At 45.8% G+C, this 13450-nt stretch overlaps 3 protein-coding genes across 11 annotated transcripts in view; 1 reads left to right on the top strand and 2 right to left on the bottom strand.

Annotated features, from left to right (window-relative positions):
• LOC310709079 (tigger transposable element-derived protein 1-like) overlaps positions 1-13450 on the bottom strand; it is an 877074-nt gene that overhangs the window by 251886 nt on the left and 611738 nt on the right. The gene's annotated exons all lie outside the window — the stretch shown is intronic.
• TGIF2 (TGFB induced factor homeobox 2) overlaps positions 1-13450 on the top strand; it is a 353736-nt gene that overhangs the window by 70426 nt on the left and 269860 nt on the right. The window lies entirely within an intron of this gene.
• DLGAP4 (DLG associated protein 4) overlaps positions 1-13450 on the bottom strand; it is a 317667-nt gene that overhangs the window by 48143 nt on the left and 256074 nt on the right. For 3 of the 9 annotated variants that reach the window (XM_083507997.1, XM_083507996.1, XM_083507987.1), the window contains exons 1-2: positions 4337-6723; positions 2357-3980 (exon numbers count right to left, since the gene is read on the bottom strand). The exons of 3 other annotated variants lie outside the window; for them this stretch is intronic. Coding sequence is in view for 2 of the 6 variants with exons in the window: in XM_083507992.1 (XP_083364118.1) it covers positions 1963-1993 (31 nt within the window). In the remaining 4 variants the exon portion in view is untranslated. Of the gene's footprint in view, positions 1-1962; positions 2298-2356; positions 3981-4336; positions 6724-13450 lie in introns of those variants that run through there. 3 more of the 9 variants (XM_083507993.1, XM_083507988.1, XM_083507992.1) reach the window with 2 other exon arrangements.

Raw genomic sequence — 13450 nt, 5'->3', positions numbered from 1 at the left:
ATGATATAAGGGACTTTCTGAAATTGCCTCTACTGACATAAGGGACATCCAGTCCATTACACATGGCAATTATGCCACAAGGATTATTTGCCTATTCAGGCACACCACCTGGCTTCCTTACAGTAAGAACACACTCAGGTCCTTGAATTACTTTGCTTTGCATTCATACACAACAATAAAACCATTCTGCAAGCCCAGCGTCGCTTTAGCGATTCTCTACCTCCGGTGAGCATCTCATGAAGAAAAGCCAGGCCAGGGATTACCAAGCAATAAAGTATTCTGGCCAATTAAGGACTCATTAGTTCAAAATAAGCAGCACTCCAGGCATACTTTCCTCTATAAACAGAGTATGTCATTGCAACACCTTCTGCTGCCGTTGTCAAGAGGCTATTTTCTTTTGGGAACCAGTTCAGATAGGCAAGCTCTGGGGATGGAAAGGGCTGACTGCAAAGCAAGGACAGGTTTCCCTTCAGTAAAAGGGAGGAAATAGTTCACTAAGGAGAGAAAGAGAGAAGAGGCTCCAGACCTTTTTATGTCCCTTTATGCAGCTGTATACTGATGACAGAAAAGGAGTTTAATTTTAGCATCGTTTTATGTACTCAGGAATTTGTATCATAATGAATAAAGATCTGGCAGGGTGGAAGATGTGTTCAACATAGGAGAGGAAAAATAAGCAAACCATATTTGGAAACTGAATTCCAAGGTGTGTTAGGACTGTAAAAACTTTACTCATAAATCCACCTGCTAGTCTGCATGCATTCATTAATTCTGTCATATTATCATCATTTAAAGCTTTTTTTTTTAAGTACTCTCTAATTTTGCAGTGCCTGAGCCACATGCTTAAGAGCAAAATCACACTTTCAGATAACTGGGCATCTCAATGGAGAATTTCTTGTTCTATCAGGCACTGGTTTTTATATCTGTAATATATCATTATATTTGCTTAGGGCTCCTTAAGAAATCCCTAATGAGTTCATTTCTTGTAAGTTCTTTCAGTTCTACAAGGGAAAGAGGGTGTCCTTTCATGTCACCTTTCCTACTACTTTGTGGCTTTAGGCAGTATGTGATGTGAAGAAGCCTTAAATCAGCAGTTTTCCCCCAACCCATTAAGAAAACCCTGTTTCCTAGGAGCCTTCAGCAGCAATCTGTGACAGGACACATCTCAATCATAACTGTACAGGTTTGCACAGTTTGTGGCCAGACAATTTTTATGTCACACACATGGAAAATATCAGAACTTTTAGTACCATTTTTTTATATCAAAAAGATAACACAAATGCTCAACTAACAGCAGTGCTATTAAGGAAAAACTAGATGATTAACCCCCAATCTGTGTCTTTTCATTACTCAAGCAGACACAAATGCACATATGGCTCACGTTTAGTCTGGGATGGCATAAATATAGGAAAGTGATTTCATATCCTGTCATGATCTGGAATGCCACGAGTAGACTAAATATATCTCAGCAAAAGTGACAACAATTTCTGATCAAGCACAGAGCCATGCAGTGGGGAGAACCGGGCATATGTGCCATCAACCTCGCCTCCCCCCCCCCCATTAATACAAGCCACTCAAGCTCAGGATTTAGCTGAAAATGCAACCGGATAGGCAGGGAAAAAGGGAAGCGGGTAAGCCATTGAAAAAAACCAAGCCTTTCCCACATCCAAGCAGCCTACCCTCAGCTCCCGCCCACTTACTCGGAGCACTTCTGTATCCGAAAGCAATTCGCTCACAACAGGAAATGGGAATGATTTTTTTTTCTTTTTTGCATTTAAAGGTCTACCAGCTAGAGCATTATGCGATATATGCACAGAACGAATGCATTCAAAATGACAGCCCGACAAACTGAAAACAATACAGGATATATATATGAAGCACAACCTTGAGCGGCCGCTTGCAAAGCCTTCCCGAGATTTGCATGCCATAATGGAAAAAAGCCCACACACAATTCGGTACACTCACATTGTTTAAATAGCTCCAGACACAAAGCCATGACACAAGATGGGGGGGGGGGGGGGTAAAAAGGGAGAAAGAAGGGAAAGAGAGAGAGAGAGAAAAGAGAAGAGGAGACTGTTCTTCCTTTCGCCTTGAAAGCGAAGAGAAGGAATCGCACTACGGCAGAAGGGCAGAGCCGGGTTTCGCCCTGTTCACTGAGAAAAAACACACAACAACAACCACAGCGAGCAGCTCCCGGGCGAAGAAGGAGGAGTGGACGACGGGCGAGAGACCAGAGCCGGGGCGGGCCTGCGGAGATCCGGGCCGCGGGCAGCGGCTGCTGGGCGACGCTGGAACCGGCGCTGGAAAAAGACACAAAGTAACCGAGCCGCGCAAGCGAGCTTTGGCCGCGCACACTCACCCTCCTCCCTCACTCAGCCAGCCCCATCCGCTCCCGTTATGTACTTCCAAGGGGAGGAGCGTCGGGGGGCTGCGAAAGCCCCGGGTTCGCCACGCCCACCTTCGCCGGGCCGCGCCCGGAGACCGGAGGAGGCAGGCCCCGAAGGCGGCCAAGGGCTGCGGGCGGCGCGGCGCAAGGGCTGAGAAGACCGAGGAGGCCGGGCTGGAGGAGGAGGAGGAAGACACCCAGCCGCTCCCGACGGCGGGGGAAGGAAGCCTGGCCGGGGCTGCCAATGGCAGGAGAGGGGAGGGCGCTGCTGCGCCGCCCGGAGCCTCGTCGGCTGTGGCGAGGCGCGCAGGACCAGCCAGCCGCTCCTTGCAGCTCACGAGCGCCCTCCGCGAAACCAGTTCCAGCTAGTATTCCGCACATGCTCACAAGGCGCCCATTCGCGCGCTGCCTGTCCCCCCCCCTTTTTTTGCGGGGAGGAGTATGTGTGTGTTGGGGGGGGGGAGAGATTTGGAGAGCGCGTGAAGGAGGTGGTGGCCGCGCGAGAGGCTCCTTCCCCCGCCGCGGCGGTAGGTGTGGCGCCCGAGTGGGCGCAGTTCTTGGCTCCCACCGGCGCCCCGCTACACGCGCGCCAGCTTCGCGAGGCTTCCTTCCCGCGGGGGCGGGGATGGGCGGGAAGGACGAGCAGATGGGCGACAGGTGTGTCTGCGCGCGCGCCCCCGGGGAGGGGAAGGAAGGGGGCGCTTCCTGGCAGCGCGGCGAAGATGCCGATGGCGGGAAGAATCGGACCGGCGGGGCGGAGGGAAGAACCACGCGCGGCTCCGAAGCAGCCCTGAAATAGCTCCGGATCTCGCCGAGGGATGCTTTCCATCTTTGGTTGCTTCGAGGACAGGCGCTGAGAGCAGGCTCTCCCCATCCCATCTGCAGCTCCCACGAGTTGGCTCCTAGGATGTAAACCCATTGACTCCCCCCCCCAATAAAGTATTTGAGGGGCCACCACCCCCGAGTTGATGGGTAAAAAGGTAAAGGGATCCCTGACCATTAGGTCCAGTCGTGGCCGACTCGGGGGTTGCGGCACTCATCTTGCTTTATTGGCCGAGGGAGCCAGCGTACAGCTTCCGGGTCATGTGGCCAGCATGACTAAGCCGCTTCTGGTGAACCAGAGCAGCACACAGAAACGCCATTTACCTTTCCGCTGGACGTGCTTTCGAACTGCTAGGTTGGCAGGAGCAGAGACCAAGCAATGGGAGCTCACCCCGTCGCGGGGATTTGAACCGCCAACCTTCTGATCAGCAAGTCCTAGGCTCTGTGGTTTAACTCACAGCGCCACCGGGTATTCAAATGGTGTGTGTACACCACATTTTGTGATTGATCATACAGGGTGGGGCTTATCTGCCCCCCATATTTTATTCAAGTTGGCACCCCTGTTTTCCATCAAAACCAAGGGTGGAGGATGGTGCCAGCTTCATTGTCCCCAATGCCGGTGAGTCTAATTGGCCTCAGCTCTGCGTGGATTAAATTTCAGGCACAGTTTTATGCCCTGTGGCTGCCCCTTCCTTGGGATAGCCTGAGGCTATCATTATTAAAATATTTTTATACTAGCAGTTTATCTCTGGAGTTTATGGCAGGAGTAGGGAGCCTGTGAAGGACGCGGGTGGCGCTGTGGGTTAAACCACAGAGCCTAGGGCTTGCCTATCTGAAGGTCGGCGGTTTGAATCCCCACGAGCTCCCGTTGTTTGGTCCCTGCTCCTGCCAACCTAGCAGTTCGAAAGCACATTAAAGTGCAAGTAGATAAATAGGTACCGCTCCGGCGGGAAGGTAAACGGCGTTTCTGTGCGCTGCTCTGGTTCGCCAGAAGCGGCTTGGTCATACTGGCCACATGACCCGGAAGCTGTACGCCGGCTCCCTCGGCCAGTAAAGCGAGATGAGCGCTGCAACCCCAGAGTCGGTCACGAATGGACCTAATGGTCAGGGGTCCCTTTACCTTTAGGGAACCTTTGACCCTCTAGATCATTGGACACCAAAGCCCTGCTGGATCAGGCCAAAGGCCCATGTGGGCCAGCATCTTATTCTCACATTGGTGAGCAAGTTACCTATAGGAAACCATCCAGCAGGAATGGGAGTGCAATAGAGTGCTCCTCACTTGATGAGACTCCCATCAACCTCAGCCAGCAAGGCCAGTGGTTAGGAAGGATGGCAGTTATAGTCCAGCAACATCTGGCTGCCCCCTTGGCAACCCCGGTTTTACCAACAAGGCACAAGATTACTGCTGGCTTCTTTTTGCAAACTGCTTTGAGGGCTCTTTTTAAAAAAACAACCCCCCCCCACAAAAAACCACAAACCAAGTCAAGCCGTATACTGTATACATTTTAAGAAATGAAATATTGGGGGGGGGGGGTAATACAAATCTGGCCTCTAAAAAGTCAGAGCATTCAGTATGACCTTGGGCAAGTCAACATCTACTGCACAGGGCTTTTACAGTGAGTTAAGGGAAGCCACACAAGCACCTTGACCTCCGTGGAGAAAGGGAGAGTTAAAAATAGAATGAATGAACAAGAAACCTTCAGTCCCTGCTGCCTTAACAATGCCAGGCATCTCTTCAGACAGTTTGTGAGTAAACATGCTGGATACACACCATAGTAGGGCTGGGGAGGCTGACCCACTGAATTTTCAGCTCCCATCAGCTCTAGTCAGCATAGCCTGTGGCCAGGGATGATGGACAACAGCTGGGAGGGCCACAGGTTAGCCATCTCTCTGCTAAGGAAAGGAAGGATTGGGGGGAGTGGGGAGTAAGCCAGACCCTGAAAACTTACAGCGGTTCACTTAATGAGCACCCAGAGGCACTGAGTTAGTTTCAGCTGGAAACAAAAATGCTTTTCTAGGTGACCCTCCAAATAAGCAAGGCAATAAGAAGAAAATACAAATTGCCTTCCTCTGTCCAAGGACCACCAAGTACAGTGTTTTGTTGAAGTCAACCCAATGGCTCTGGATGCTTTCAAATTGAGCACAGCCTCTGTTGTTTGTTTCTGCATGTGACATTCAGATATACCGGTACGTATACAGCCTCTGTATGTGGAGGTTCCTCTTTTAAGGCTTAGAAAGGCACTTAGCTATCATGAGAATTCTGCCCACATTTTCCCTGTCTTTGTAACCATAACAACAAAAACCTGGAAAGAATAATGGCCTTTTATAAGGTCCTACATATAAGCAGTTTATAGTCTGATCCAAAATTCCATGCTTGCACAGTGAACTATAGAACATTCACAAAAGCTGACTTATTTTTCAATGGAACCATAGTGCCTTAGCATCCAGAACAGACACACTGAAAGCAGAATCAAACACAAGTTTCTAGACTGGATATTTCATCAGCTCTCTGGTACAGCTTGATCTTACGCATGTTTACTCAGAAGCAAGTCCTACAGTTTTCAGTGGGCCTTGTGTCCAAGTAGGTGTACATAGGATTCCACGCTTGCTTTGGAAGCACAGACCCCTTGACTTTGGAAAAGGGGAGGGGTTGTTTTCCAAACACTCTTGAGTATCAAGAAGAACTCCATGGAGGAAACATTACAATGATAAATTTCAAATAATGGGCATGTTGTCAAAATGGAAAGAGTTATATAAGAGGAATGTGGCAAGTGGTCATTGAACTGTCAGCAATTGGTTTGCACTGTAGGTTTCAAGTAAAGTACTCTATATGCAAGTAAAATGATAGGTGGTTTTATATGTATAACTAAAAGGCCCATTAAGATAAATTTAGAGCTGCTTGCAGTATAAAGCGTACTTTATATTGTGCTGCAGAAATAAAATGCAACATATCCCGATAATGTTCTGCTTTTAGATTATCTGTTTCAGCTATGTCTTCTTGTTTAAATCAGAGATAAGCACACATTTTTCACTGGCTGCAATATATTTTACATAAATTAGTCCATTGTTGTGAGTGTATTTCAATGTATTTTAAATTTTTATTTCAAGTGATGAAGCCTGTCATCTTTCAGCATGTTATAGGTGGAGTGGTTCTCCTGCAAGGACAAGACATTTCTATTTTGGGGTGGATAAAATAGAAACCACTTAACCTCCCCATGCGTTTTATGGGCAATAATAGGCTAGCAATGAGCTTTAAGGGACAAGCAGGCTTACTTGAGTGGGGAAAGAGCACCAAACTTAAAAGCGGGAGAAAACTTTAATAAAAATATATTAATACCGGACAGCAATAATTCAACACAGCGAAATTACAGGTACCCTAAAATGAAGAGAGGAGTATAAAACTTTGAACAAGTAAGTTAAAACGGGGGTGAGGGTGGAAAGAAAAACACATGCACACAAAGAGATGTGGGGACTCATGAGAAGTTTGCACAAACAAACCTAAGGAAAAATAAGAGAAAACAAATGGCATGAAAAATGAACTAGGTGTTTGTTGGAAAACAGAAAGTGATTAGAATAAAAAGAAACTAGTTACACAAGAAGCTCTACAACTGAACTGAGGGAGAGGGAAAGTGGAGTGACCCTATGCTGAGCTCTCCTAAAAGTCTGCAGACTAAGAACCAGATTAACACAAATGGGGGGGGGAATATAAGCAGTGGAAAAACAAGGTGATTGAACTACTGATTTTAATTGTTAGGGGGGAAAGTGATTTGAGAAGGATGCCAATAGTCCACTGCTCTTCTGCACACCCTGCTTTTCCCAGGCAGAACATCTGTTTCCCAAATCACGGTATTTGGCATGCCACGGGGAAACAATTCACTGCAATGAAAACCTAGATCTGTCCATCAAAACAAAAGATCTCTCCACTCAAGCTCAGCATTTCATTCACCAGCTTGGTTTTGCTTTTAAAAAATATATGCAGCTTTATTCTAAGTGACAAAATTCAGGATTTTTTGGACGCCTGAGACCACAGAACAACTTGAGACTTTAGGGAGTCCCTGAACTGACTTGAGACATCTTGCTGAAAGGCACACTTTGACTCAGGCAGGTGGAAATGTCATCCGATCAGCCCATTTGCCTTGTAATTCAGAGTGCACACAGAGCAAATGTGCACCTCTCATAAATACTCTTGCCGTTCTTGTGGTTTCTACTACATTTATTTAATCCATGGGCTGGCACAGTCCTCTTGCTGACCTTGGAAGTCACATCTAACCTTCTGATGAAACTTAATAGGAGGGAGGTATCCAATGGGTTAAATGACCTCGTAATCAAGCATATACCAATAGCCTTCTTCAAACGGCTGATGGAGCAGAACTGAACATCTCAGACAGAAACATGACCAATGAAGATGGTTTTTCCAGATGCTGTCAAGTGGGCTTGACAATCAATCTCATTTCTTGAGCTGGATTAGGGAGGAAGCATATGCATTACCTAAACTGCATGCTCTTCAAAAATAGCTAGTTAGTTCTGTAATTTATTTATGATTTACTGATGCACTACTGCTCTGCAGAGATGTGTGAGGGCTGACTTTTAAAGGGAAGGAGATCAGCACACAGTGGAGAGACTATCGAGTCTCTTTCAAGACAAGCACTCAGAATTTATTCCTTGGACTATCTCAAGATTCCATCCGTGCGTCTTAATACACATTAATCAATCTGACCTCATGTTGAAAAATTAAATAGCAAGATATAAATCCTTGGTTGGGATCCAATAATCCTATTATTGTTATGGACGAGAATATATCAGTTTGGAGCATGGGCTGAGCCATCTAGAATGATTATACTGTCTTTTGAGCCTCTGAATAAAATGAAAAAACATGAATTCCATTCTTTTCTGCCTATGTAAAAATGATTAATAATCTCAGGAGCTGTACAAATACCTATTGTACAGATATTTAAAGGGGAAGGCATTTAGAGAAGGATAATATCAGTGATTCTTGTTGATATCTTTTGTGTAAACTAATTCTTTGTGGAAGGGCTGTAGCTCAGTAGCAGTTTGTCTGCCTTGCATGCGGAAGATTCCAGTTTCCATGCCCAGCGTCTCCAGCTATGGCCAGGAATGTCCCTCTCTCAAACTATGGGGACCTAGGGTCAGTCAATGAGAACAATATCGTGCTCAAGGACCAATGGTCTTAACTCTGCAAAAGGCAGCTTCCCAAATTCCTAAATGCTCAGAATAATCATGTTCTTTACAGACTGTGTGGGTTATTGTAACTATTCTGAGCACAGAGTGGGCAGCTTGTTCCCTACGACTTGCATGCCATTGTGCTGGCCAATTCACACGAGGACGTAGCTGACTAAGTCATATTCAGGGTACATCCATTGAGATCAATGGGCTTGACTAACTTAAGTCCATCGATTACACTGGGTCTACTCAGAGTATGGCTTAGTCAGTTACAGTCAACCGAGTCCTATCCACGCAGTCTCCTGCTTCCTTTCCCCACGTGTAGTGCAAGAGGTCAGTGTGTCTGGTTGTTAACCAGAAGATTGGTGGTTCGAGTCCATCCAGGGATGGCTCTGGGCAGGATTCCTGAATTCCAGGGGTTGGACTATTTGACACTCAGGTCGCTTCCAACTCTACAATTTCATGATTCCATATTCTTCGGCTAACCATGCAAATGCCACCAGTTTGAGGTATCCAAGGTCACTGCCAAATAGCTCTGCCATTCTTGAGACATGACCCCTTTCAAACAGGATAGAGCTCACCAGCTTTGATAGCTAGAGCAAGCAGAAAGACAGTGGAAATGCAAAAAGGTAACACTTGGTGGTGGTAAGCAGGATGCAACTTTCAGAACATGTATTGTCCAACCAGGACACATCAGAAATGATGCTAGTAGAATATGGGTCTTGGTGAGGACAGAGTTTCATGGGATTTGCTGGGGTTATGATTTCTCCATCAAAACAGATTCAGTGTGTAGATCTAGACTGCTCTTTGCAGCATGTGCTTTTACGTATCAGCTGCATTTGCTATGCAAGGCTTCTGCCTACTCTTGTACCCTAACAATAATGTAATCAACAAAAATCAATAATCAATATTTTAACCAACAGGGGAAATCCTGTTGGTTAAAATATTTTTATCTCAAATTCCATCCTCTTGGCTTATGGGTACTTTTAAGCATAACCATTTCCCCTGACTCCGTAGTAGATAAACATATATTGCCTCTCCCATTGCTGTTATGCCAATATTATCTCTGAAAATATACACCACCCCCCTTCATGCCAGTATGGAAGATAATGGTTGTTCAACATTTTATTTCTTGCCTTGTGTGATCAGTTTTAGGTTTGGCCCACATGCTTGGAAGTATATCAGAGACACTTTTCATGCTTTTATTGCAGTGCAATATCCTTGCATGCCCTGAAGACAAAGCACGCATGTTCTAGATTTTGCTGCCCGAGCATCTGTGGTGAATCACTGCTCACTTTTTACATCACAATGTGGGAAAGGCTCTGAAGATAAGTTGGGGTGAAGGTAAGAACATCTCTGTTGTGTTTCCGTGGGTGACACCATTCTGTGATCAATATAGACAGTTGTACGGTGTAAGACACTCTGTGATCATGACTCATAATAAGAGTAGGCTGTAGTACATCAATCCAAGTTAGAGAAAGTTATATTTAACAGGGAAACTCAAATTGAATAGGAGTGTGAGTGCTTTCATGGATCATAGAACTTTCCAGACCGAGTTTCATCACCAGTGCTTCTGTCCAATGAAGAGTTATGTGGAACTCAAGAGCACAGTTAAACCCTTATTCTTTGGGATCAGCACAGCAACCATTATCTCTAGTGCTGACTCCAGGGCTTGAGGAGGCAGGGGTAGCGCATCCTGTTTTGCCGCCTGAAGTGCTACTGCCTCCACCTCCCTTACCTGGGTTACATGGCAGTGCCTGTGAAGCAGTGGTGGTGGGTTCTAGCAAGATCTTTTGCTGGAAGCCAGTGCTACTGCTGCTGCTGCTGCTACCCCACCAGTGGTAGGGCAGATAGGTTGTCTGTGGGCGCACCACTTCCTGGGCCTCTGCTGCCTGAGGTGACTACCTCACCCCAACTCATGGGCCAGCTGGCCATATTGGGGGGCATCCTTGATAGAAGCCTACTCTTCTGTAGCAGTAGCCAGGGTTTTTCCCCCAGCCGGAATTCATTAGAACTTAGTTCTGGCATTTTTCAGTTGGGTGCCATTGCCATTATAAGAGAACGATGGAGGCATTCGTGGTGAGTTCTGGCACCTCTTTTTCTCGAAAAATAGCACTTCTTCTGAACTATGTGTTCACACAGCACATAGTTAAACTATGGAATTGGTTCCCACAAGACTGGATAGCTTTCAAAGAGGATTGGACAAATTCCTAGCCACTGCTAGCCAAGATTGCTGCATTCTACCTCTGCTGTCATAGGCAGTATGCCTCTGAGTAACAGTTGCTGGGAATTGCTTTTGGAGAGAGTGCTGTTGCACTCATGTCCTGGTTTTTTTATTGGCTTCCTATAGGTTGGCCACTGTGAGAACAGGACGCTGAGCCAGATGAGCCTTTTTGGCCTGATTTGACAGGCTCTTCTTATGTTAAAAGCTTTGGGCAGAACTCAATGTTGTGCTCTTCCAAACATTCCATCTGTGGAAGCACTGCAGCCTGCCAGGTAGAATGACTCCTCTACACGCTGTTCTGGGGGTCCTCCAGACCCCCTCCCTAAACCAATTCCAGGGGGTGCATAGGGAAAGGAGAGAGGAAGAAGCTCCTTTGTGCAAGTGGAAGTCCTTGTGCAGGGTTTCCACTAAGGGGGCTGGTTAGGTGATTCTCACCCTTTAGTAGATATAGCAAGACTTCAGTAGCTGTAGCAAGATCATCATATAATTCCATCAATACATGTCATTGTTTCATTTCCCACCTTCACAAAAGAATGAATTGATGTAAGAAAAGCCTCACCTGACTTTAATCCAAGATATATTGTTAATTTTTTTAAAAAAATCTCAGAACAAACTGAATACAAATTTGGGACATACAATTTACTTTTAAGTTCCACTATACACCAAGGCATCATTTTAAACACAAAATTAATACAGGCATCTTTAGAAAGGGCTGCCAGTCTTGCCAGTATTTCTTAGGATATTTATTCTCCCATCTCTCCAAATATCAGGCAGATGAAGGAAAACTCAATTTGCTGTGTACAGTATTGAACACTGAGTCGCTCTTTAAAAACAAAACAAAACCTTACACTACAATGCTATGCAGGTCTGCTCAGAAGCGAGTAACACCAGGTTCTATGAGACTTACACCCAGGACCACAACTTTAATGCTTCAAAGGGAACAGCAAATACCCAGATGCATGTGATTCTCAAGCCCCACAACACCAGCTCCTAGTTCTTTTCTATACGGGTTGGGAGATTTCTAGTTACTTCAAAGACATTTGGCACCACAAGGGTAACGTAACAGACCAATTGAGTAACATTAGGCAACCAGATGGTCAGAAGGCAGCACAGGCTGGAGACAAGAGATTGGAATGCATATGAGATAATTTCACAGCAAAACAGAAGATGCATGCCAAAGCGACTGCTAAGACACAGCTAACATGTGCCAGAATTAGAATAAGTCAACACAAGTCAATATTAAGTGTCTGTGCAACCCTTGTGCTTGTGGAACCCATACATTACTCTAAAAAACCCCAAAACAATACCTACCCCTGACAAAATGTGAGAACACAAAATATTTTTGGAGTGTTGTCTTTTTAACTCCGTCTCAGCATTTTGGAGATCTGGCACATAGACTTTGAATGCCAGAACTGACATATGCATGAAGTGCTCTACAAAGCCTCTGGGTGCATCTGGGAATTTTATTGCTTTATTTATTGTATAACAAACAAGTCTTGCCTAACTTAGTTGTCCTATCATGGGTGTGGCCAAGGGGAGACGGGGGACGGGTAGCTGCCCTCCTAAATAAATAAAAACCAATACAAATCTGAGGTTCTACCCTTGTAACAAAAGCCTGCCCCCCCCCCCAAAAAAAAATCCTGGCTATGCCCATGTGTCCTGTCTAATGCTATTTTACAGGAGAAGCCCCTGCTTTATGTGTGGATGGAAGTAAGGGTCACAGTGATTACAACAAAAACCAGCCAATCATAAGAACCTGCTCTTTTGAACCAGGACACAATTTCCCCCACTGTGGTCCTCACCTCCCACCTTAGTAGAATTATTGGCCACTATATCAACCACAATCAGGCAGGCTTCATCCCAGAACAACAAGACATCATCATCATCATTTCATCATTTATGCAGGTATTTAGATTTGCACAAAATGCTTTACAATCCTTGCCAAAGCTGGAGGTTTCCATTGGTTCGAACTAGTCCTGTGAGCACAATAGATATTGTTGTCTGTAAATTACTGTTTTCATAAGGCACAGTAGGAAACCTGTTTCAGCACATGGGGTCACCTTCTGGTGTCTGCGTGCCAGTGATGGGCAGGGCTAGAGACAAAATAGGAGTGGCCAGAGCAAAGGGTGTGCCCCTTATTAACACTGTAGACTAAGCTAATTTCCATCCGTGCAAAAGCCAGAAGTTCGTACACACACAAGCCAATGCACCATCCTCCTCCATCTGCACAAGCAAGAGACATTACCATCGTTCACATTCCAGCCATGCAAAAGCACTCAAGGAGGGTGAAGAGCAGGACTGTTGTGCCTAGTGGCCTGGGGAGAAGGCTGAGGGCTGTGTAAAGAAGCCTGGAGGGGCACATTTGGTCCTGAGGTTCCCCGCCCCTTTCCTAAAGGGTTCTGTGTACTTTAAATGATACACAGAAAAGGCATTGCCAAAGCATAGAAATATTTAGGCTACATTACAGGAGAAGCATTCCTAGGCAGGGACTACTGATTTGCAGCCTTCACTCACTAACAAATCACAGCTTGCCTCTGTTTATCGACCCGGATGTGGGGAAGCTTGCCTGACTACATTATACAATAAACCCCTTGGTCTGGAGAAATAAATTGATGCATGTAGAGAACATGGGCGGCATATACATCTTGCTCTCACAGCTACATAGCTATAATAGAACCAGCTCTGCTTTATCTATACCAATATACACTATGTGTTAACACTCCCTGCCTCCCTTTCTCCCACACAAATACTGGAGACAGAATTAATCAAAAAGGTCGCCTTGCAAATGAGTGCTCACCTACCCACAAACCACACATGCCAACTGCACAATCCCCTGCCTA

This window comes from Podarcis liolepis (genome assembly GCF_965112155.1).
Source record: "Podarcis liolepis genome assembly, chromosome: 6".
NCBI classification, from domain to species: domain Eukaryota; kingdom Metazoa; phylum Chordata; class Lepidosauria; order Squamata; family Lacertidae; genus Podarcis; species Podarcis liolepis.
This window is presented reverse-complemented; position numbering and strand designations above follow the sequence as displayed.